The sequence below is a fragment of the Trachinotus anak genome, unplaced genomic scaffold (assembly GCF_046630095.1).
Source record: "Trachinotus anak isolate AG129_WGS33_773 ecotype Australia unplaced genomic scaffold, CSIRO_AGI_Tana_v1 ptg000013l, whole genome shotgun sequence".
Taxonomy (NCBI): domain Eukaryota; kingdom Metazoa; phylum Chordata; class Actinopteri; order Carangiformes; family Carangidae; genus Trachinotus; species Trachinotus anak.
The window spans coordinates 18,808,381-18,831,251 of record NW_027273864.1 but is presented as its reverse complement, the minus strand read 5'-3'; the positions used below and the strand labels follow the sequence as shown (position 1 = coordinate 18,831,251).

Below are 22,871 nucleotides of genomic sequence, written 5' to 3'. Positions count from 1 at the left end.
ACAATGCAGGTGCAATCATCTGACTTAACACTATGGTTGTGAAAGGGTGTGTCACCTTTGTGTTTTCATCTCTCATTGTTGTGTGGCATTCAATATTTATTTTAAAGCATTAAATTAAATGTCTACATGATTGTGTAAGAGGAATGTAGTAGCCTATCGAGGTTCACGATCACCTTTTCCACAGAAATTTTAAAAAAAAAAGGAAACACCGTGATTGCACCTGACACCTTTAGATGTCAGATACAGTTTTGCGTGTTACAAACCTACCTGTCAGGCTGAACCAGTCCAAAAGAAAACAGTGAGGTAAACGACAGCCTGTTTACAATTATATAGGATGCATGTCAATATTATTCACCACACACTTCACACACTTTTAGGAAGTGTATGAAGTGAAACCAGAGTATCAGAGACTGTTTTTATTTAAATAATGTAGCTATGGGAGACAGAGGAGGTGCAGTAGGATCGTGATTGGGTGTCTGAGCGGCTCACCAATCATCTGTCAGCCGCACAGAATCTCTGGAATCTGAGAACAATGTCAGTAAGAGGGAGTGGAAGGGTAAAGAAGAATGAGATGACATGCAGGGGAGGGGACGCATCTTCTGACAGCTTATGATTAACACTTGAGCCTGAGAGATGAGACATACTACCCAGGAGGTGAGTTTCACGATGTTTTTGGGTTTTTTTTTGTTTGTTAAAATTGACTTTTTTAACACAACTTGTTGGTTTTTCTCTTATGTCAACATTAGCTGGGGAACAAGGCTGCTGCAGAACGCAAAACATATTCGGGACTGAACTAGTAAACCTTGAACAGGTTTTTTATCTGTATAAAGGAGCGACGAGAAGCCACCAAGGCAGCAACATCAGGACATCTGATGATTTCTGGGTAGCTCTTGCACACATGGAAATATTGTGATTTTTTTTTTTCGCCAGAGGGATGAACGACATGATCACTTTTACTAGATTGAAGGGCGACATGAGCTGGCCTGGGATGGTCTTCTTGTCACACACTGGTAGTCAGTAGTGGGAACTGTCATAGGTAGCACTTTTTCCCAGAGACACACCAGACTGCAGTTATGTCAAACTCTCAAGTGCAAAGTCTTGATGAGGATGCAGTGTTCCTGCCTGTGAATGAGTCTTCCCCAGAGTTCCTCTACTGTGAGAAGGAGCGAGAGGCAGTGGAGAGACTCCTGAATTCAGGACCAGAGGCGTTCTACAGCGCCAGTGGCACAGAGCTCCCAGGTGGGTTCTTGTCTTCTGAAGAGGTCAGCCAGATAACCAGCTGGGCTCAGGACTATCGTTTTAACCAGCTGCAAATACAGCGGGAGGAGAATGGAGTGGATGGCAGCTCAGAGATGGAGGACTTCTGTTCCACCTACTTCCCTTACCACTCAGACACACCAACCCCAGACCTAGACCTTGGCTGGCCTGAGAAAGGCCCCTGGGTGCCAAAGGGAAGTGTTACAGTCCACACCAGTCCCCCTGCTGAAGGACAACCTCCTGTCAGAGAGATAATACGACGGCACTTACAAAAGGCTTGCAAAGTATGCATTATGATGATTTAATTTATGGATGACTACAGCAGACGTTTTCATACTGGTAGAAGTGAAGTACGAACATACAAATTTGAGGAATGCTTGAGTATTCAAATTTTCTGAGACTTTCAGACCACTATAATTCAGAGGAAAGTTTACTTAGTATTTGTTTGATGCTTTAGTTAATACTTATTTTGGATATTAAGACTTCAAACTAAAAACATTGATAGATAAATAAAATATGAAGCAAAGCTTCAGTTTAAACCCTCCAAGATTAAAGAGAAGCCATGCCTGAAGAGCCCTGCATCTATTGGCGATAAAATACACCTTAAAGGTGCATTTTACACTTGAACAAGCATTCCTTAAATATTTTTACTTTTCAGCATTGTGGTTTTACTGTTACCTCTTTGGTTTTACTTACGTAGTATCTGATCATATTTTCCTACTGCACCCAAGATGATTGTCATTGGTGAACAATAAGAAAGAAAAGAGGGTCTTTTTCTGAGTAATAAGGCCAATTACAGACTGAGTAACATTTTGTGCATTATGCAGGTAATTGCCATTGTGACAGACAGACTGACAGATGGTGCAATAATTGGCGATTTACACAATGCTGCCTCCCGTGGTGTCGCTGTCTACATCATCCTGAACCAAAGATCCATCCAGGAGAATTTCACGCTCAACAGGCTCAGGCATCCAGTGAGTCAGCCCACACAATCAGCACACACCTAGCAGCTATCTTCTTGTGTATGTTTAACAGAGCAACACATTAGCCTATGTAATTGGCGTGCCTTTAACAAATATCACATCAGAAACCAAATGTTCATCAGAATCATTAAAAACTTGACACACTGCAAATGTACTGTTGAGAGGTATCTCATAAACTGCAAGCATGTCTCTTTACTTTGGCATACTTATGTTAGGAATGTAACATGTACTTTTGGCAACACATAGCTAAACTGGTTGCACAGCATTCACTGTTTTCTGTGTCTCTCAAGCGGAGAAAAACCTGCCTGATGTTGAGAAGAAAATGAAGAAGATCCTATTATCATGAATCCTAAACATGAAAATGAAGAACACGACTGAGCAGAAGTTAAATTCTATGTCTGTCTCTATAATTTAACTACAGACTAATGATCAGATGATCTTAGACACGCCATGGATATAATAATCAGAAGCAACAGTTGATTGGACCACCACACTTTGGTCCAGACTGAAACATCTCAACAACTACTGGATTGATAACCACAAAATTTGACACAGATGTCCATGGTACTCATTGGATGAACTCTTATGACTTTCATGGTCCCTTGACTTTTCATCTAGTGCCACCAGCAAGTCAAAACTTATTCTGTGAAACAGTTTCAACTTTTACTCGATGGATCGCCATGAAATTTGCTAGACATTCGATGTCTCCTTTTGCTCATGACCAAATACCTGGAAAATAATCACATTCCCATCAGCCTTACTTTCTGTTTAGCAACATTTGCTCACCACTAATTAGGCAGCTAACTCCCAAAACTTAGACAGTGAACATGGTAAACATTGCACCTGCTAAACATCAGCATGTTGACATTGTGACTGTGGGCATGTTAGCATTTAGCTCGAGGCACTGCTGGGCCTAAATACCGCCTAGCAGAGCCGCTAGCATTGCTGCAGATTCTTGTTTACATACAAACCACGTGTATGATTCAAGATACTAGGTCAACATGTAGTTGATTATTTGCATTCCATCACAGATAATTACCAAGTTTCAATGCAATTCAGTCATGAGTTTCAACTTAATCTTGTGATCTGGCAGCACATGCGGGTCCGTGTCCTTGGAGGGAAAACCTTCTGTTCGAGGACTGGAAGAACCGTGGTTGGGGAAATGAAAGACAAGTTCCTTCTAGTGGATTTAGAGACAGTGATTCATGGCAGCTATAGGTAAACAGACATGCCTTTCTATAATTTTCCTTTTACAGGTGTTTCACAAACCTGAGAGTGATGTAACAAGCTGTCTTTGTACTCTGCAGCCTCACATGGACGGACGCCCACCTGCACCGACAGCTGATCACTGTTCTTCGTGGCCAAGTTGCTGATTCATTTGACAGGGAATTCAGGATCCTTTTTGCTGCTTCACTCCCAGTCCCAGACACATGGAGGGTTACAGGCACCCATGTAGATGTGACTCATCAGCTAAAAGACTTCTCAGGTCTCCGGTTCCAAAAACAACTCTCTTTGGAGTCTGAGATCATCAGCCCTCCATCTCCACCTGCTGATTCCCTCCTGGACTGGGAAGCCATGGGTGTTGTCCAGAGAGACTGCAGTGTCCCGGAGAGTCTTGATCAACACGTGGAAATGCCAATGAAGACTAACATGCAGTTTGATAAAAACGCACCCCTTATGGACAGTTTTGCTAACAATGGAAACCAACTCATGGATGAAAAAAGGTACATGGATCATCTTGACTTAGCCAGTCTTAGACAACATTAATGAGGCCTCAAAAATGTCTTTGGAAGTTTGAAATTTCCACAAATGTTGCTCTTGTGTATGCTGTTCAGAAAGGTTTTTTTTTTTAAAACTATAATATACCTTTAATTGAAACTTACTACTTACTACTAACTACTACTAAAATACTGACATGTTTTTTTTCTGTTTCTTTTTCTTTGAGTAATTTGCCCTATGCAATATTCTGTGTCTTATTTTGATCAACAGATTGTTTGCAGAACTTTACTGATCCCTTTTTGTATTTAACAGGGTATATGAAAAAACCTCCCCAGTGACAAACCATGTACCAGATAAATTAACAACTTTCAAGTGAGTCTTGTTACAGCCAATTTTGACATACTGATTAAGAGCATTGGCACTCTTTGTGGGGGTTTTTTCTGCTAATGTTTTACACAAACTTTCTTTGCTATCTTTATTGTTTTCATAGCAACACACAGCCCTCACCAACATACCGTACAACTCCGGAAATAATGAAGAGGTAACACACAAAAGATAAAGAAAATACATTGAATGACTATTACTATTGAAATTGAATATCCAAAATAAGATGTGTTTTTTTTTCTTCTGAAGGGTGGAACACATAGTAGATAAAGCAATTTCCAGGAAACTGTCAGAGAGAAGAGAGGGTACCAATGCCGATGACAGAACAACAACAAGAACTGACGATAAAAGAGCAGAAGTAAGACACGGTATGGTCAGCCGTGCCAATACTAAGAGCAGAGAACACTCAAGGAGGGAGCCCATTTTGGAGGAGAAAAGCAGCATGGATGAAACTAGCTCCAAAGTGGAGAACACACCATCTTCTAGAGTAAGTAACAGGTCTTTGCAGTCAAAACACTTGACTCTGATACGAAGCTGCTGGGGACACTGAGATGTATTTCTCTCCTTACAGAAACCTATAATCCTGAGGGTGCCACAGTCTGAGAGTTTCAGCTCTCTGAGTGACATCATGAAGAGGATTCAGTCTCAGCAGAGCACGTCAAGACTGACCAAGAAAGGATCAAATGCCGCCATGTCAGAAATGAGCCGCTCCATGATGGAACTCAGCGTACACAGCACAGATACAAGTGATGACAGAGGAGTCCCAGTGCCCAGGTTTAAAGCCGGTGTAAGTGTGTAGATTAGTTTTCGTTCTCTGTGTTTATGCTTATCATAAAATAATAATGGAGGAAAAGATACTTCTAACAAAAAGACGTTTACATCTTATAGAGATTTTACCTTTTAATTTGGAGGAGAAGCAGCACTCTAATGCTTCACTCAAGTAAAAGTAGAGCACCATGATAAAAACAGAAAAATGCCTAGTTCCAAGGAAAGCTGTTCACAGTGAGGTCAGTGGATTAACGGGATATTGGGTTCTTGAAAAATATATTGCGTTAATGCTGTGAACACCACAAATGAAACTGGGGTGACTGCAGAAATCTCAAAGAGACAAATATCCCAAAACAATTAAAACTAAAAATACTCACATTTAAAACAGTAGAGTTAACTGAGACATTTTTTTTAGTAATTTGGGCAAAATAACTCTCTAAAGAAAATACCAAGAATTCAAAATTTTACCAAGGAAAGGTTTACAAGTATTAGCAGAATACAACAAATTACTAGTTCGGCAGCAGTGGCTCCCAAACTGTTTGACTTGTGACTTTTAAAACAACACAGTCTCCTTGAAATTAAATTGACATATTGCTAAATTGTTTTGCCATCTCTGGGTAGGTTGAGTCAACAACAGCGCTTTTATTAATGTCACAACCACAATGTGTCTAAAATCACTGTTAACTTTTTCTGTGATAGATCAGACCAAATCTTTTTCTAACCTTTACCAGATGCTGTGGGCGCCTGAACCATGGAAAAGTCGAATAATGCTGTAGTCACTAGAAGAGAATATAGTACTTCAAAATCATTGTTTTGATTGATTGTTTAATGTTAAGGAATTTTAGAGGCCACAAGAAGTGAAAATGTCCAATATTTCTTCAGTAAAAAAAAAAACACATTTGAAACCAACATTTTCCTGTTTTCGCACCACTGTTCTACAGATGCATTTCACTCCTTGCATTAACTTGCAAGAAGTGGTTAAATGTTTTAAGTGGTCTAAACGTTCAGACAAATTGCCATTAACTGAAAATTGTCCAGTATTTAATTTACCTACTGTCAATCTTTCCTCGGCAGTACTTTGACCCGGATCAGATGACGCCTGCTGTTGCTCTGATGAAGAAGAGGAACGATGAACAATCCATATTCAACAGAACTCCAAAAAACCTTCTACCCATAGAAAGACCTCGCAGTTCCAGTTATGGTCTCAGGTTGGACTGGAGGAGGTCGCTGGCAGAGAGGAAAGAGGAACAAGAATGAGGAGCGAGGACAAAAATACATGAACAGTATCTTCTATAAACATGGCAGCTGCCAGCAGTGGACAGTTACGGCCCTTTGCAGTGTTAATTACCCCAAATAATCCAAGAACAGACGGTGACTCTTATGATAAAACCATTGTTAATATGCAGGATGAACATGTTTTAACTTTTGGTGCGATGTCCCACTGAATCTGATGATAAGATGTTTCACTGAATGCTGTATGATGTGCTTTACTTTACTTTAAAATATGTTGAAATAAATAATATTCATGCTGCTCACAGTGAATTGCTGTTTTAACCACAGTAGACACAAAGTTAGTTGCATATGTGCTACCAAGAATAAATTTACTTACTTTTTAAATGTACCTTTATTTGTCTTTATTTAGTATTAAAGGGCTGGAGAAGATGAACAATGAGAGGTTGGAGAAGAGATTTATTGCACATTTCACAAACAGATCAGATTCACGGGTTCTAATTTAAAACTTTTTTCCTATTTGGTTAAATGGCATTTTCTTGACTTTTAAAACACTGTGTCATCTCATTTTTCATTGTGCAGCACTTTGGTCCGGGCTGAAATATATCAACAATTATTGAACTGAATGAGATGAAATTAAACAGACATCCATGGTCCCCGGAGGATGAAACCTTAATGTCTTTGGTGATCCTCTGGCCTTCCCTCTGGCGCCACCAGCAGGTCAAAGTTTTCACTTGTTCTGTGAAACACTGACTGGACAGATTGGCACCAACATTTTGTAAAGGAAATGTATCTGACTTTTTTTTTTTTTGACATTTATGGTTATGAATGAAACATCTCAACAGCTGTTGGATGGATGAGAATTGAAATGTACATGTAAGCCTCCCTCTGGAAAATTTTAATCACTATGGCGATCCCCTGACTTTTTTCATCTTGCGAGGTATAAATTCTAATTTGTCCTTTTGTTTATGACCAAAGAAACCAATGATATTCACATCAAAAAGTCTGCACTTACTTATATGTCAATTGTGTGATTTTTACCTGTGCAAACAAACTAACCCCAACACATCCATATGAAGTTATGACACTACACCCTCCAGTGCGCTAGGTGGCGGTATGCACCTTTCACCTTTGGCGACTCCCGACAAAACTGAACACGAAGAAGAAATCCCGGAAGCACGTGTCACCAGTGTAGCTATTTGTTCGTTTGAACCTAACAACATATTTGCAGTTTTGTTGTGTTATAATCTCCAGATATAAGCACACACGTTGAAACGTGTTGCTTAGTTATCGGAGTTACTTCCTGTTTTGTTTGCTAACGTGTTGCAAAAAAGTGAAATTCATTTCCATCATGGTTCGAGCAAAAAGGTGAGTTTGGCTAAAGTTAGCTTCTGCATATTTTTTTTTTTTTTACCTGCTTTAACCCGACTCTTAATATTAATTTTCAGGTTAAATGTAGCCTGCAGCTATTTTATGTCTAATACGTTTATAGCCCTGGTCCAAGTTTCCCGATTCTGTATCAGTGTTTGTCACTTTTACAATAAGTGGAGAACATCTGGGAGAGATAAGGCTGGAGTTAAATGATACAAGAGAGATTTAAACACGTCTGTCTCCTGTCCTTTATTGCTCAGGGGTAAAAAGCCACAGAGACCAAAACAGACAGGGCAATATGATGAGGATGACCCTGAAGCCTACAAGGACATGCCTGTCCCAGATAAGGTAAGAGGACTCAGAAGAGGCTCGGTCGCTGCTGGCTCAGGCTATCTGCAGGTCCTGAGACGTCCTTTTACTACTTTAATTCATATGTGGACCTCAAAAATGTGTGTTATTTTTAAATTGTCTAATTCATTCACCCATTCAATTTCTGGTGCTTATCCAGGTTGTGTTCAACGATTATTTAATGACATTATTAGGAATTGTTATAAACGACAGTAAAGGTGAATCAGAATGTGGTATAAATGTCAATACATCCATACACAGGTAAATAAATCTAGGTCACATCATTGCTACTGGTTTTCTGTGGTATGTCATACTTCTTCGGTATGATCACAAAATGCATATTAATTTACATTGTGTGGTATTAAATTGAGGTTTTACAAAGACTTAAGTTTAACTTGGTGAGCTCTGCAAATCCCTGTGGTAGGCAACAGCACTGAGTTATGGCTACCTGGACTACTGAGCCCATCACAGTTACTATTGGTTGTGTTATAAACCAGAATAAATCAAGTTTCAACATACAACATGTCCAAGTTTTTTATTATAGGAGTCAGATCTTTAGTGGCCCATGAAGAGAGAAATACGTTTTTATTATACTGTATGCATCCAACAGATTGTGTTGTATTAATTTTCACCTACAGCTTTGGGCAGTATTCACCGACCTGGTGCACCATGTCACAGTCTGAATAGTGCTGTCTGTGTTGTTTTTCATTTGCATTTTTGAATCAGTACTTTAATAGCAAGAATGCAACTGCGGGTTTGCTAGATTCAAATGAAAAGTGAGTAGTGGTCTGGTCTCCAAACCAAAGATAGAAAAACGGTAGTAATATGGACATGAAGCTCGGTCAAGTAATAGTACATTCAGAAAATGGTATAATTTTTTTTCCATATTACTGTTACTCTCTTGATAATCACAATGTCTGACAGTATCTAATCTCCCATTGTGATGTTACACATTACAGAATGGTTAGAACAACTCAGCTTTGGTGTGGTGGTGGTGGTGGTGGTGGTGGTGGTTATGTTCATCAGTGACAGTCAGCCTGTCTTCTCTCTTCCTTTCAGAAATCGTCACAGTACACAAAGGACAAAATCGATGAGTTTCACGACGAGAAGATTGCAGTAAGTTTACCTCATTAGTAGTTCTGTGCTGAGTGCATGGTGCTGTTCTTACGTTCTCATGTTTCTCTTTTGCTCTGCTTGCTGTAGAAACTTCTCGCCCGGGGTGTTCAGATGGAGAGTGATTCGGAGGAAATGGACGATGAGGTGATGCACTTTTTCTTTTCTTTTTTTTTTTTTTTTTTTGCATTTGTTTGGATTTACTTTCAGAAAATTGAATTTGACTGGGAGAAAATTCAAGCTCATCTAAATTTCACAGGAGGAGGTGATGGCCCTGGATGATTCTGAGTCAGAGGATGAGGAGGAGGGAGAGGAAGAAGAAGATGAAGAAGAGGGTTCGGACATGGAGAGTGATCTAGAGGGAAGAAAAGATGAAGGTAATCACAAAGTCATCAGTTTATATGTCTAGGATTGTGGTGACTACTTGGTGGAACCACCCATTTTAACCGTAACGATGTTGTTTTTACCAGATCTTCCTAATGAAATGGCATGGGGCAAGAAGAAGAAGATGTTCTACGACTCCGATTATGTGACCACCAGTAAGTATCTTTTATCTCCAGCAAATTATTGAGGCAATTCATGATCTTTTTGTCATCTGTTAATGTTTGCTCTAAATCATGTTATTACAGAAGGGAAATCAAAAGAAGAGTTGGAAGCTGAGGAAAAAGAGGAAGAAGAAGAGGCTAAAAACATCCAAAAACGTTTGGCTGCGAATCTGAGCGAGGAAGATTATGATTTACATTTTTTTCAGGTATTTTTTTATTTTCTTGTTTCTCCTGTACCCCTGCACTGAATTCCATCTGTGATGATGGTGAGATAGTTTTTCTTTCGTCGACTTCTGTGGTTTTTGGTGTTTAGGAATTTGCTGTAGAGGAGAAGGCTGAAAAGAAGACTGCAGAAAAAGAGGAGAGGATTGTGAAAGACCTGAAGCAGATGTCTCAGAAGGAAAAAATGAAACTTCTGAAGAAGGAATCACCAGAGCTGCTTGAACTTATTCAGGACTTCAAGACAAAGGTAAAACACATATGCGTCCAAATCGCATGTAACATCCTCAGATAAACTGATGTAAAGATGCTCGCTTAGCCACCAAAGAGCAACAAGTAATTGACATGAATTATTTCTATTTCTGCCTCATGTGTGCAGCTTACTGAACTGAAGGATGAGCTGCAGCCCCTCATGCAGTTGGTCAAGGATGGAAAGATCCCACCAGGAAAGGTGAGTACATTTAGCTTTATTTCTAGATGTGAATTTCACACCAGACTTCCAAACGTGCACACAGTTTATCCTTTTATTGTTATTGGACAGACAACTGAAGAAGGAGAGTCCTTTTACTTCTGATTCTGTTTTATTCTCTCTTACTCACTGAAGTGAAAGGGCAAAGCAGACACATTTTCTTCTGCAACATCACAGCTTGTTTTAAGGCATTTCAGGAAATTTAGTGCTCAGTTATTGCTCTTATCCAACAAGTATTGAATGAGAGCGCATCAGCAACTCATTAGGATTGCACTGTATGACAAACCAGCTATAGCCTGCTTATAAATAAAGATAATTTCATCATTTCTATACGGTACATAATGTTTTTGTTCCTCTTTAAATGACAAACAGTGAAGACCATTATAAATATTTCCTTCATTTAACTTGGGGTTGTATGAGCAATTATTATTATTATTGACACTGAAATCAACCATGACCATGATTATGTTCTGTAAAATGACTGTGGTGTGTGGTGTTACTCTTTTCCTTTCCATGGCTAATGTTAGATTTATTAATGTAGAGTACATAAAGGAGAAATGTGGTGTGTTGTAAGCTTGTAGCTTAGATGGTTTTTGGGAGTAGTAAGAAATATATTTAATCATTTAGCTGTGGCAATAAATTGTGTGAATTTTAAATAACTTGTCCTGTTTTCCGAAGGGTGCCGACTACCTCAAGACAAAACAGCAACTTTACCTCAAGTAAGATGCAATGAAATTGTAACTTAAAATTGCGAGTTCATATCATTGTCCTTAATCAAATGATGACTAATCTTTGTTTCCTCCTGCAGTTACTGCACAAACATCAGTTTCTACTTGGTGCTTAAAGCAAAACGAATCCCTGCTCATAACCACCCTGTGATTGAAAGACTGCTCACCTACAGAAATGTAAGTATAAACGAATTCACCCTATATTTTTTTTCACCCTACATGTCCAGCAGTAAGAAAACTGCATGCACACTCTTTTTAGTTTGGACAGCACTAATCATTTGGCTGGGATGTTACACTACCAGTCTCACTGGACACAGCAGACCATGAAATATCTCTTTCATGCACATATCCTCATTAGTTACAACCCTCTGTCTCACTGTTTCTTTTATCATGTGCCGACAGCTCATCAATGAACTAGGAGCAGTGGACGCTCGGCTTGCGCCAGAGTTTCGTAAGCTGCTAGCTGGTGAGGAGAAAGATAAGCCCGCTGGCAAGCCAGCAGAGAGCAAGAAGACCAGAGTCTCCAGTAAGAAGGAAAAAGTGAGTCTTTTCAGTTATTTCTTTTGGCGTTCCTACCATCACAGACCTAAAGGACAGCCTCAATTTAAATCTGTTGCTGATGTTTAATATGGAACAAAATGCTAATGAATGTACGTTGGCTGCAGGACTCCGGAGAAACTATGCCTGAGGTCGAGGAGGACTCAGACTCTGACCTGGACGAGGAAGCGGCACTCAGTTTCTACAGAGACGTGGAGGAGCGGTTGAAATTGAAGCGAAAGGGCAATGATCCAGAAGCTGGAGAGTAAGTATGGCTTGAATTTATAAATGAAAGTTGGGACCAAATCAACTGGGGGTCTGATGAACGGTCAATTTGTTGCAGGTTGGCGGAGAATGACAATGAAGAGGATGAGCTGGATCCAGATGCTAAGAGAGGAATCACTTACCAGGTACTGCGTAACAACCGCTGACACTCTGAAATATCAGTATTTACAGTTCTGACGATTCTCTGCCAGAGTAACTTGAGAAGCTGCTCAATATTAATGATTAATAGAGGTGAATCCTCCCAGTGGTTAGTCCAAGTTATACTACAGGAAGTTATCAACGTTTATGCTGGACTAACAATCCTGAACTGATGGTCTTACAGCAGCATAGGTCTTCTTCTTTTAGGAAGACAAATCTTAAAGAGGGTAAAATGTATTCTTTGTTTTTTGGTGATTTGAGGGCACCACCTGCTGGAGAGTCTCGGTAGTATGTGACGACGTCCACAGCTATATAGTACTAGAATGTGAATTACAGTTGTTTCAACACTGCAACTTCAAACAAACAGCAGTTAATGTCTGCATTGTACTTGGAAGCTACAAGTATATCAGAGGAAGCTTATAAACTGTGTTCCTCTCGTTGCTGCTCGTGTGTGTTTGAATAGTCATTACTCGCTGGGGTCTTCTACAGTTCAACATCTGGTGTCCCTCATACTGTATCACTTCATGCACTCCGTGTGAGACCTTGTTAATTCTGAACATTTTTTTCTAATTATGTGTCTCTACCAATTCCACAGATGGCCAAGAACAAGGGGCTCACACCAAAGAGGAAGAAAATTGATCGTAATCCCAGAGTCAAGAACAAAGAGAAGTTCAGACGGGCCAAAATCCGCAGAAAGGGACAGGTTTGTGTTCCACATATTCACTCTTGAAGTGCATCATAAAGCCTCTGATCTGCAGGCTCATCACTTTGAATCAAAAGTATGTTGATATGTGAAACACATTCCTAAGTACAATATTGAGAATGTTGTTTGTATTCACCAGGTCCGTGAGGTTCGTCGGGAGGAGACAAGATACAGCGGGGAGCTCTCTGGTATCCGCGCTGGTGTCAAGAAGAGCATCAAACTTAAGTAACCACAAGAGAATCCAAATTATTCTGCCACATGTAGCCATGGGATTAAAAAAATACCAATGGACTTTACTTGTAAAGGTTTACTATAGGTGATTTATTGTAGTAAATCATACCACTGAATAATTCAACTGTCTGTCACTGTTGTAGAAAAGACATCAAAATGTCCTGAATTATTGTGCAGTGAGAATAAAACCTTTTATAAACTGTCAATAAGTTGTATATTGTCCCTGTACAGAGACAGCATTATAACCGTACAGCCCATTTTAGGACAGGTAAAAACAACAAGGGAAGGCATGATGTGTTTATAGTTACACTTACGACTAAGGTTATGCAACCAGACAACAGACTGAACATACAGTAACTTCATCAGCAGAACAGGCAGGTATGAATTTAAGCCAAACTTAAGCTCAAGATCAGGGAAGAGCACAGGCAACTGAAAGCTGTGTCAGCTGTGTCATGGACTCAGATGTGCATTTGGTATCAGTCAACCCACTTGTTGAGTTATGAACTGGTTGTGTGCTGATGACAGGTTGCTCACTATCCTCTCCTCTATCTCCACCTCATTCTTTACATCCTCCTCTGTGAGGATCAGCTCGGCCTGAGTTGAAGGGGTCACCACCACCACATAACCCCGTCTAGAGTCCAGTACGTTGGCCACCACCACCTGGTGCCTGTATGTGTCCAGAGCCCGTCGAGCCTTGTCCAGCAGGATGGTAGCATCTGTCTCCAGCTTAAAAGATATGACAAATGCCTGGGGTGCCCAGTCCTTCACCAGTGGGGACAGTATCTTGGGAACCATATTCAAGCTGAGCTGAAAGAGAGAAATGTATATTCTCATTAACAAGACTGAGTCTAAAGCCATGCCAGCAGCTCTTTGGGGCTGCGCTAACTTGCGGATGCTAAGCCAATGTGTTTACCGTGTTCCCTGTCTTAGGTTTTCTTGTTAGAATGCCAACATTTGCTACAGCTGACTGAAGGGAATGTCATTAGTTTTGCAGGTATTCAGTCGCTAACAAAAGTGTTGAATGGATAAAAGATTGGACCTGATGATGGCACTAGATCAAAAGTTTACAAATTTCCAAAGAGAAACATTTAATTTGTACAAAATCAACATTGCACTAGCATGCATAAAAAAAATCTTGCATGTACAGCAGCATTCCCACTCACTTGAAGAGGACCATTGGAAGACTGGATTTTGTGTTCAGGCATCTCAGATGCTGGGATATAGAAATCGGACACAGCTGCAGCCAAGTAAAACATGGCCTTGGATCCTAAGTGCAGAATAAACATTTGAGGAGAAGTTGTGAGTAATATGCTAGATAAGAGCCATGACTTCAACCTGTGAATTGTCGTTATACTGTACCTATTGTGCTGAGCGCCTGTGCTGCTGCTTTAAGAAGATGCAGATACTCTGAAAGAGTGCTGAACTCAATGGGCAGGAGAAGTTTGCTGTCTTTCACTTCTCGGTATCTCTTCAGCACTTTGGTGATGTTTGGAAGCACCTGCTGGTTAACCACAACTTCCCCAGAGTCATCAGATGCATCCTCTCCACCTCTGAACTGCAGGGCATCAAGCATGTTGATGGCCGAGAACGTACGAGTGTAAGGGTAGAGGGAGCGATGCCTGTGCAGGAAGATGACAGCGTAGCCGGAGTCTATAAAATACTCTGCTGAGGAGGCTCCTCGTCTGCCACTGCTGAAGTTGTCAAGGAAGCGAACGGTGCGTGACTCTAGAGGAACTTTGGTGCCTCCTGATGTGATGAGAACCACCCTGCGACCTGCTGCCGCATGATGTGTAGCGAAAGCAGACATCTTCTCTTTGACCTCCTCGACATGGGAGGGAACGGCAAATTCTTCAGCTAACTTCCCATCAATAGAAGATATTCTGGGTTCAGCCATTACCTGATGAGAGAGAGAGAGGGAGGTATTGTCAGGAGAAAGGATTCGTGCAGCAGAGTAGTGATGGACACTGACTGCCAGACCTGTGTTCAAAGGAAACATCACAAAATGTGCTTCCTATCAGTTTAGCCTGCCTGTACAACCAGCTGTATAATGTCTTGTGGGTCTGGAGTCTGAGATAATAACCTCTGGTCATATAATGAAGGATACAGTCGAAATCGGACACAGGTGCAGCCAAGTAAAACATGACTTTTAATCCTAAGTGCAAAATAAAAATTTGGGAACAGGTTATAAGCAACGTGGGTCTAATATAAGTCACTTTGGATGAAAGTGTCTGCCAAATGAGTAAATGTAAAAGGAAGTGTGACCATGAAACATAATGCATTAAAAACCTGAATAACCCTGTCTCTGCAGCACCAATTATGACCAACAACTCCCATAAGTACATGGTAGTGCAGTACTAAATTGTATATATGTCGGCCGATGTAACAAGAAACGGCTCAGTAGAAATGCCAAAAGTAAGAGGTAATTCAGAAAGAGTGACGCCATTATATAGTTTGTCCACTAGAGAGCACTACCAAGTTTATTTTTCAACTATATTTTTATTTACTATATGTTATTAGGAAACACATTTCTGAGAAGGGGCCCCTTTCAAAAACATTTGTATGAATTGTGTATTTGTGTGAAGAACTACACCTCTGCCAATATATCTGTATGACAGTTTTTAACTCTGTGTCAGCTCTACCCTTTAAAGTGTTTTAAAAACATTTCAGCACATACAACAGCTCTGCAATGAATCCTACCTTTATTGAGGTAATGATATTAAAGTCCCTCTCCACAAAATGCGTTTTGGTCGTTGTTATGTCACCTGGATGTTTCTCTGATCATCTAAAATCAGCATTCAGTGCATTCATAGACTGTTTTTAAAAAAAAAAGTCACATCTTGTCTGGAACCAGCTTGCACAAGTGTGATGTTGAAAGTGGAAGCCGACAGTAGATATACTTTAACAGGAGTCTTTCAGTGATGGAGGAGACATCTTGTTTCCAGCAGTTAAACTTTTGAAATGAAAAATATTTGCTTCTTCCTAGATTCTGGATTTTTTTAAACGAGAAATAAATTTAATTTGAAGGTTTTCTCACCAGGTAACTGAACTTCTTTGCAATCTAAATACAACATGAGACAAATTATTACTCAAAGCAGAGTATTTTTGTATATCTTCAAAAATACCTGGAGGGGACCTTTAATTTCTTGTTGAAACTATTTTATAGAGGTCTCAACATCATGGTTATTTTGAAGAGTATGGCGTTAAAATGCAACACAAATCAACAGGCACCACGACCTACAAAATACTGAACCAACACCACAAAGGCTCTTGAAAGAAAAGCCTGTTGTACATACTCTTTAAAATCGCAGTTACTACATTTACAGCATCTCATTCATCCTTACAACGACGCCGTGCTCATTTTCCTCTTCGCCTTTAAAATGTGCACAAACCTTCGAGTCAGTGTTTCAGCCTCACAGGTGAACCTTGACCTGAACGTTTTGCCACAGTAAACACGAAACCATCAAACATAAAATAAGGAGGACTCTCTCTGATTATTATCCGACATCGTCATTTCACATGACAGGTGAGGAGAAAGCAGCACAGGTTAGTCCTCCCTCCGTGCCACGAAACGTCAGCTGCTGTCTCAAACCCAACTTCCCTCCGTGACAATACCGTGAAAAAAACTTGTTTTGTTAGGATACTTCAACACAAAACGCAAAATGCCCTACTTTGTATTCCGAGGTCGGTCTCAGGGAGCTTCACGACAACTTCTGCACTTCCTGAAGCCACCGAGTTTGATTCTTTGGTCCTTACAAACCCCGGAGAAATCCGCCAGCGCCCCCCTGCGGCCGTGCGCGGTGCTGCCGCGCAGACACACGGCGTCCTGGAGTCGGGCTGAGGGAGTGCTGCGTCAGATTGATCGCTTTCATATGAGGTGTCAGACTTTACGAAACATCACCAACACCACTCAGACCCAAAGAGGACAAGGGGAATTTCTCTCAAAGGGGATCTTTGGGTCTGGACTGTCCCACTTGACTCAGCAAATGTCACGACAGAGATGCGACTTGAAATGTCTGATGCTGATCCTAACTTCTAGCTCCTACTTTTTTTTGTGAATAGTTTTAAAAACCCTTTTGAAGGGTGTAAATTGAAAGCCCTCTTTCTCAAAAATGCCGATTGGACCTGGGTGTACGATTGGACGTCTAATTACTGGTGAGTTTCATGATGCACACTTTCTGAAGGGAGAAATGCGTATTTATTTGAATTCATATCTAAAATTGAGAAAAAAATTAATTCAATAAGACAAGAGTAGCTAAAATATGTAGTTTATTCTGTCAGTGTTTTCTATTTTTCTGAAACTCCGTACAAAGAAGGAATTCAGTCAGATGATAGTCTATTATAAAATAATTACAGGCCTTGTTGTTGAATTTCGATTTGCATCTACAAAGATTCACTTGGAAATCCAAATTGGTCTGCACCAGACAGCTAAAAAAAACACTTTTTCCACAAAATTGACGTCTTGTTGGTTTTTTTTATTTTTTTATTTTTTGAAAGGCATCATAGACTGTATTAGGTTTGAAAAGCGAAAAAGAAAAAAACTGAAAATGATGTGGTCTAAATAGTTTTAGACAGATTTTGATAAACTTTTACCTGTTGTTCTGTATAGACAAGAGCAGGGCAGGGTCAGTCATTATCAATGTGAATGTTTATTGAAAATGATCGTTTAGTCTACAGTCAGGTTGTGTTAACAGCAGTCCCCACGATCAACCCACAAGAGGCGCTGTTGCACTGCTGGACAGACGATCACAAAGCTCAGAGACACTGATATACACGTTGAGAAAAGTAAAACAGCTACTTTTCAACTCTGTTAAATAGATAAACCAAGACTTGGTTGAGGTTTGAATAAGCCAGTAAACCTGGACTCCTGTGTGTCAGTTCAAGAATAGGTCAATCAGTTTGCAATTGAATGAAAAGGTTAATAAAATCCAAAAGTCAGAGGTCAATGTTGCAAAGTTTGTTTAAAACTAGGGTATCAAAAGTAGATAAGAGATGTGTGGGCTTCTATGTGGAACTTTTTTTTTAAAAGTCCAGGCCCACTTTTTCCACTGGAGACACTGATGCTGACATTTTCCTACCTGTCTGTATTTTAGACCCACTCATTGAAGCCTGTGCCCTCCAAGTGGAGAGAAGGGCCTTACAGTTATTAGTAAAACCATAAAGTCACAATAACGTGTTTCAACACTTTGACATAAGAACTCATAGGTTAACCCTCCCTAACTGTAACTCTTTCAACCTATATCATATGACTAATAATAAAACATGATAAAGGTAGCATAACTCAGGCACCTACAGTTATATTAGAGAAAGGAAGCAAAGAAAATCATGACAAAGTCAACATGAACTCACTATACTACTGAGTGCCAGGCTTGTAGATACCAGTGAGGACACCAAGGTCATGTACTTGTGTACTTGTGGTTTTATTAATGATTAATATCCTGAATTATTAACTAATGCTAGATTAATTATTATCAATTGCTGACAACCTCATGTAGGTGTTTATGCACAAGCAAGACACTTACCTCTTTTATAAAAAAAAAAAAAAAGCAGCACAACAGGACCAAAATCCATTTTAACTTATTAACATGTAAAACTGCAGACTTAAAGACTTATTAGAATGTGTGAACCCCACATTTTTATTATTATCATTATTAGTAGTATTATTTTTATTCATATTATTTTAGTTAATGAGACAGAGAATTAACTCTTGATTTTGATGATTGATGAATTGTTCTTATTAAGTGTTTTTTTATTTTATTTTATTATATCTATCTATCTATCTATCTATCTATCTATATATATATATATATATATATATATATATATATATACACACACACACACACACACACACACACACACAAGTATCATATACATACAAGTACAGTGGAAATGATTGGTCAACTGACAGAAAATTAACTGGCAAAAATGTCAAACATTTCATGGTTACAGCCTCTCAAATGTGAGGATTTGCCACTCTATTTATTTATTTGTTTTATTTTAATAATTGCAAGATACTTTTTAATAATTTAGATTTTTGGGCGGAGAAAACAAGCACTGTGAAGTTTTACAAACCTGTCATGAAAAGAATCATTAGTTGCAGTTTTATCCAAAAAAGTTAAAAATTAACTAACAACAACAACAACAACAACAAGAGTAAAAGCCTTCATTTACAGTAATCCATAATAATGAATATATCATAATAATAATCAAATGATATATAATAGTATAAGTCACCAGGGTCGAGTACATATTCCTGATTATTCCTGTATACTTTTACTTAAGTAACATTTCAGTGTAGAACTTGTGCTACTTTACAGTCTGGTGTGTGCAAACTCTTCAGCAAAGGATCTGAAAACATCCTCCACGACTGCAAACTCTTCATAAAAGGCGAGTTATCGGACAGTGGTGCCCACACGGACAATCCTCCACTTTTTCTGCCTTTATTCTGAGACTTATTTTAGAGGTTTTTTTTTTTTTTCCAGTTTATTTATTAGACAATGATTTACGTTAGGTGGCACTTTGAGTAATGGTGATCCACAGTATTTTCTTAATAAAACGGATTTACTGATCAGATTATAGATACGTTCACATGTCGGTGCACCGGCTGCTGTTTCCACTGCGGGCTTGTGCGTTTGACCGCGCTCTAGTTTCTGTGGCGGCAGGGGTGGTGAGACAGAGGGAAAAAAAAAAAACCTTCATGTGCGTCGTCGTATGTGAAAGTAGTTCCGGGCACTTAACCAAACCGGGGGGGGTGGGGGGGGGGGGGAGGAGGAGGAGGAGGAGGAGGAGAGAGTCCCGGATGTTGGCTCGGCAGCCGAGAGAAAGGCGAACGGGAGAAGGCGGAGAGAAGCTGAGGAGGGACGCCACAGCACCGCGGGCACACCGGCGAAGCTACGGCTACGGCGGCTCTTTGCACAGGACGATAAACGTCAAGAGCGCAGGACACTCCTGGGGGGCTCCCGCTAGCTAAAGAAGAGGAGGTGGAAGGAAGGGGAGGGGGCAGTTACTCTGAAACTAACCGTGAGGATTACAGAGAGCCACCGTCACAGCTGCTTTCACCCAGAGTAAGTGAGCTACACGGGCATGGAAGTTGAACTAAGGCCCACGAAATGGACGACTTTAACGGGGAAGTGAGCTGCACTGAAGTTCTGGGGATTGAGCCCGGTGAACAGGCCTTGACACACAGTTTTCCGCTCGCTGAGGCGGGGCGTACGGGGATACCTTTTTTCCCCCAAAGAGGCAGTCAGTGTTGCCCCGTGGTCAGTGTTAGTACACCCCGGCCGTGTTGCTGTAACTCTCCCAAGTTGACAGCTCTTGCGTTAGCCTGCTAGCACCGCCGTGCAACCGGTGACAACTGACTGGGCAACTTTGACAGCTAGCTAGCCAGTTTTGGTAGCCAGCTAACTTTAGCTGAGCGCTCTCTCCTGGGCCAGTATTAGGTGTGTGTGTGTGTGTTTTCCTCGCATTAGGGGGATATAATGACCTATCCCAGCCCTCCAACAGCTATCGTTAGCTAGCTGTTTGGTATGTGAGACGCTGTGTGTCCAGCATGAAGTGTGTGTGTGTGTGTGTGTGTGAGCCCAGTGTCATTTGGCTTTCCTGCGTGCTCTGATGGTATTTGACTCACAGCTGTTGCAGCGCGTTTTCTCGTCTGTCAATCGTCTGTTTCTCAGGCGGCTAATAAATTCCTCCAGAAAATAATGATCGTCGTATGTAAAACTTGTCGAGCTGCATGACAGGGCGCAGGTTTGTCATGTGGCTGGACAATCAACAAGTGCAGAGCATGTTTCAGGTGCATTTTATGAAACTGTCTTTTATATCGGGGCTGTCTCTTGCCTGTGGCGGTGTACCCTTGTGGTTCGCCCTGAAATGGCACAGACGGTGTTGCAGTTAAAATATTTGGTCCTGTGTGCAAGACATCTCACAGGGCATGCACCTCTTTGTTGTGATGTTTCACCATTTGGCGTGTGAGCAGAGGCAGATTAGTTAATGCTACAACTTTAAACTAAGCAGCTGTGGCATTTGCGTGCAGCTGTATACAAAACGGTGTCCTTGCTTTATCCTGACGGCCTTTATTAGAGGATGGATGGCTGAACTCTTAATTTGCCTCGCTGTCAACTTGTGCAAGTTTTATCAATGAGGCCACGGTGATATTTTAACGATTGAGGTGCAATGAGGTGCAAATTATTATCTGATTATAATATACTCCCGTGCTAAGTTTATTTTGCCATAAAGTCTGCATAAAAAGGTTGAATTTATGACTAAAAGAAAACATTAAAATTCCCCCAAACATCCCAACCGTGCCAGACTTATGCTTCAACTAACGAAATGCCCATAGCGTTAGTCAGCACCCACAATCAAAGGTCAGACCTGGTTTGCTTCTTAATCACCCATCCTTTAAATAGCAGGCCTACAGGGAGCTGTCTGGATTGAGGTTATCTGTGCATGAAGTTGTGAAAGACACATGGTGGTTAAGTTTTGATCTTACTCCATCCAGGTAAGCAGAGCCAGAATAGTTTTTACTGGCAAATGGTCTAGAAATTATGAGCGTTTGTCGGTCTGTCTTATTCTGTGTATCGTCCTGTTGCTGTACTTTCTGTTGTTTCAAGAAGCAATGCTAAAGAGGCTCCATGTGCAGTTTATGTTTACTGGCATTTGAGTGTAGTGCAGCTCAGAGATAGGTCTCAACTCCTGCACTACAAATAACTTGGGCCTTGATTCCATTCACGAAATTCAGCTTTTTAGAATGAGTGCTGTTTTGCAAGCAGTAACTTCTGTCATTTGAAGAAACTATGTGAAATACAGCAGGAATAATTGACAAACAATGAAAGAGGCATTTTGCTGTTGTTTGTTGGCTGCCTGTAGACCTAGCAGCCAGTGCTTGCTTTTTACAGATTGCATGCAGAAATGTGAATCACGGCACACACACAATATAGAATTTGCTCCTCAGAGCGCTACTTTTGCATCCATCGCATGCTGTTCATGACTGAAGATGTTGTGCAGGCTCAGACTTAAAGGCTTTTTGATGTACATTTTTTATTCTTAAGTGTAGGCATTCTTAGTAATATGACGACTCTTTCTAATTTGCTCTTTCACCTCAAATCACATTGAGCAGAGTTTGTGACTTCTTATGGACTGACTAGCTGTGAAGAAAAAATAGAGACGATTACACATCTGTGTAGTCTCAGAAACCGTTTAAAAGTGTGAATGGGAGGATGTGATACAGCTTCTCTTTAATGGTGGTTTTAGCCTGCAGTGGTCTTATTGCCTAATGGTTTAAAAACAGGACACCTACTTCTCCGAGGTCTTCCTGTGTTGTGGGGTGGGGGCGGGGTGGGGGTGGGGGCACTGGTATCGCATTCATCTATCATCTCTGTAGAAATTTTACATTGTCATCATCTGCAGAAGACAAGGAATACAGAATAACTATGTGTAAATAAATATTGACATTTCATCATTGTATCACAGATAATGTTCAGCTTTGGTGTGATTGTGTATAATTTGACAGATTAAATAGAATAATGACATGATGTGGAGCTAATTTGGATAGATGTCAGGGGTCAGTTATCTAGTATAGTACAGTGAATTTAGAATGGGTTTTTTACTTTTGGAATACCAGCACCTCATTTGGAATTCAGTATGTGGCCCGGTGCCTAGCCCCATCTCACTGAGAGGCTTTTTAATTTCTCCCCTTGTTGAAGTGATTATTCAAATGGCCATCCGTGAGATGCAGTTATCAGACTCCTGGTGGTAGTTGAGCCTGTGGCAACATGAATGCCCATCACAGACCCCCCCTCACCACCCTGTGTAGTTGGACAGCACCCAACAGGTACCCTCTGTAAC

At 40.5% G+C, this 22,871-nt stretch overlaps 4 protein-coding genes across 7 annotated transcripts in view; 3 read left to right on the top strand and 1 right to left on the bottom strand.

The window, feature by feature from the left end:
* Nucleotides 1-516: 516 nt before the first annotated feature.
* Nucleotides 517-6,715, top strand: fam83e (family with sequence similarity 83 member E). Its single transcript, XM_071495166.1, has 10 exons — nt 517-654; nt 747-1,541; nt 2,085-2,231; nt 3,334-3,458; nt 3,548-3,964; nt 4,272-4,331; nt 4,450-4,500; nt 4,593-4,830; nt 4,915-5,130; nt 6,186-6,715. Exons 2-10 carry the CDS (start codon nt 1,074-1,076, stop codon nt 6,366-6,368), a joined length of 1,905 nt encoding a protein of 634 aa, XP_071351267.1. The 5' UTR covers nt 517-654; nt 747-1,073; the 3' UTR covers nt 6,369-6,715.
* Nucleotides 6,716-7,499: 784 nt separating this feature from the next.
* Nucleotides 7,500-13,237, top strand: utp3 (UTP3 small subunit processome component). The gene is made up of 16 exons (XM_071493197.1): nt 7,500-7,709; nt 7,973-8,060; nt 9,120-9,176; nt 9,264-9,320; nt 9,433-9,550; nt 9,644-9,712; nt 9,803-9,924; nt 10,032-10,187; nt 10,317-10,388; nt 11,085-11,125; nt 11,215-11,311; nt 11,537-11,674; nt 11,800-11,936; nt 12,015-12,081; nt 12,690-12,797; nt 12,937-13,237. Exons 1-16 carry the CDS (start codon nt 7,693-7,695, stop codon nt 13,024-13,026), a joined length of 1,434 nt encoding a protein of 477 aa, XP_071349298.1. The 5' UTR covers nt 7,500-7,692; the 3' UTR covers nt 13,027-13,237.
* ppcs (phosphopantothenoylcysteine synthetase) lies at nt 13,090-16,826 on the bottom strand. Of its 4 annotated transcripts, none has more exons than XM_071493198.1 (4): nt 16,697-16,826; nt 14,388-14,925; nt 14,192-14,295; nt 13,090-13,835 (listed from the first exon to the last, which is right to left on the bottom strand). In XM_071493198.1, the coding sequence occupies exons 2-4, from the start codon at nt 14,920-14,922 to the stop codon at nt 13,509-13,511; spliced, it is 966 nt and encodes a 321-aa protein (XP_071349299.1). In that variant the 5' UTR covers nt 14,923-14,925; nt 16,697-16,826; the 3' UTR covers nt 13,090-13,508. The 4 variants fall into 4 exon arrangements, with proteins under 4 accessions (XP_071349299.1, XP_071349301.1, XP_071349300.1 ...); XM_071493200.1 differs by lacking the exon at nt 16,697-16,826 and adding an exon at nt 16,322-16,436; XM_071493199.1 differs by lacking the exon at nt 16,697-16,826 and adding an exon at nt 16,418-16,555 and having other exon boundaries at nt 13,312-13,835.
* Nucleotides 16,827-19,834: 3,008 nt separating this feature from the next.
* The window catches only part of foxj3 (forkhead box J3), a 71,086-nt gene continuing 68,049 nt past the window's right edge, over nt 19,835-22,871 (top strand). Inside the window, exon 1 of the mRNA XM_071493196.1 lies at nt 19,835-20,092. The gene's annotated coding sequence lies outside the window, so the exon portion shown is untranslated. The remainder of the gene's footprint in view (nt 20,093-22,871) is intronic.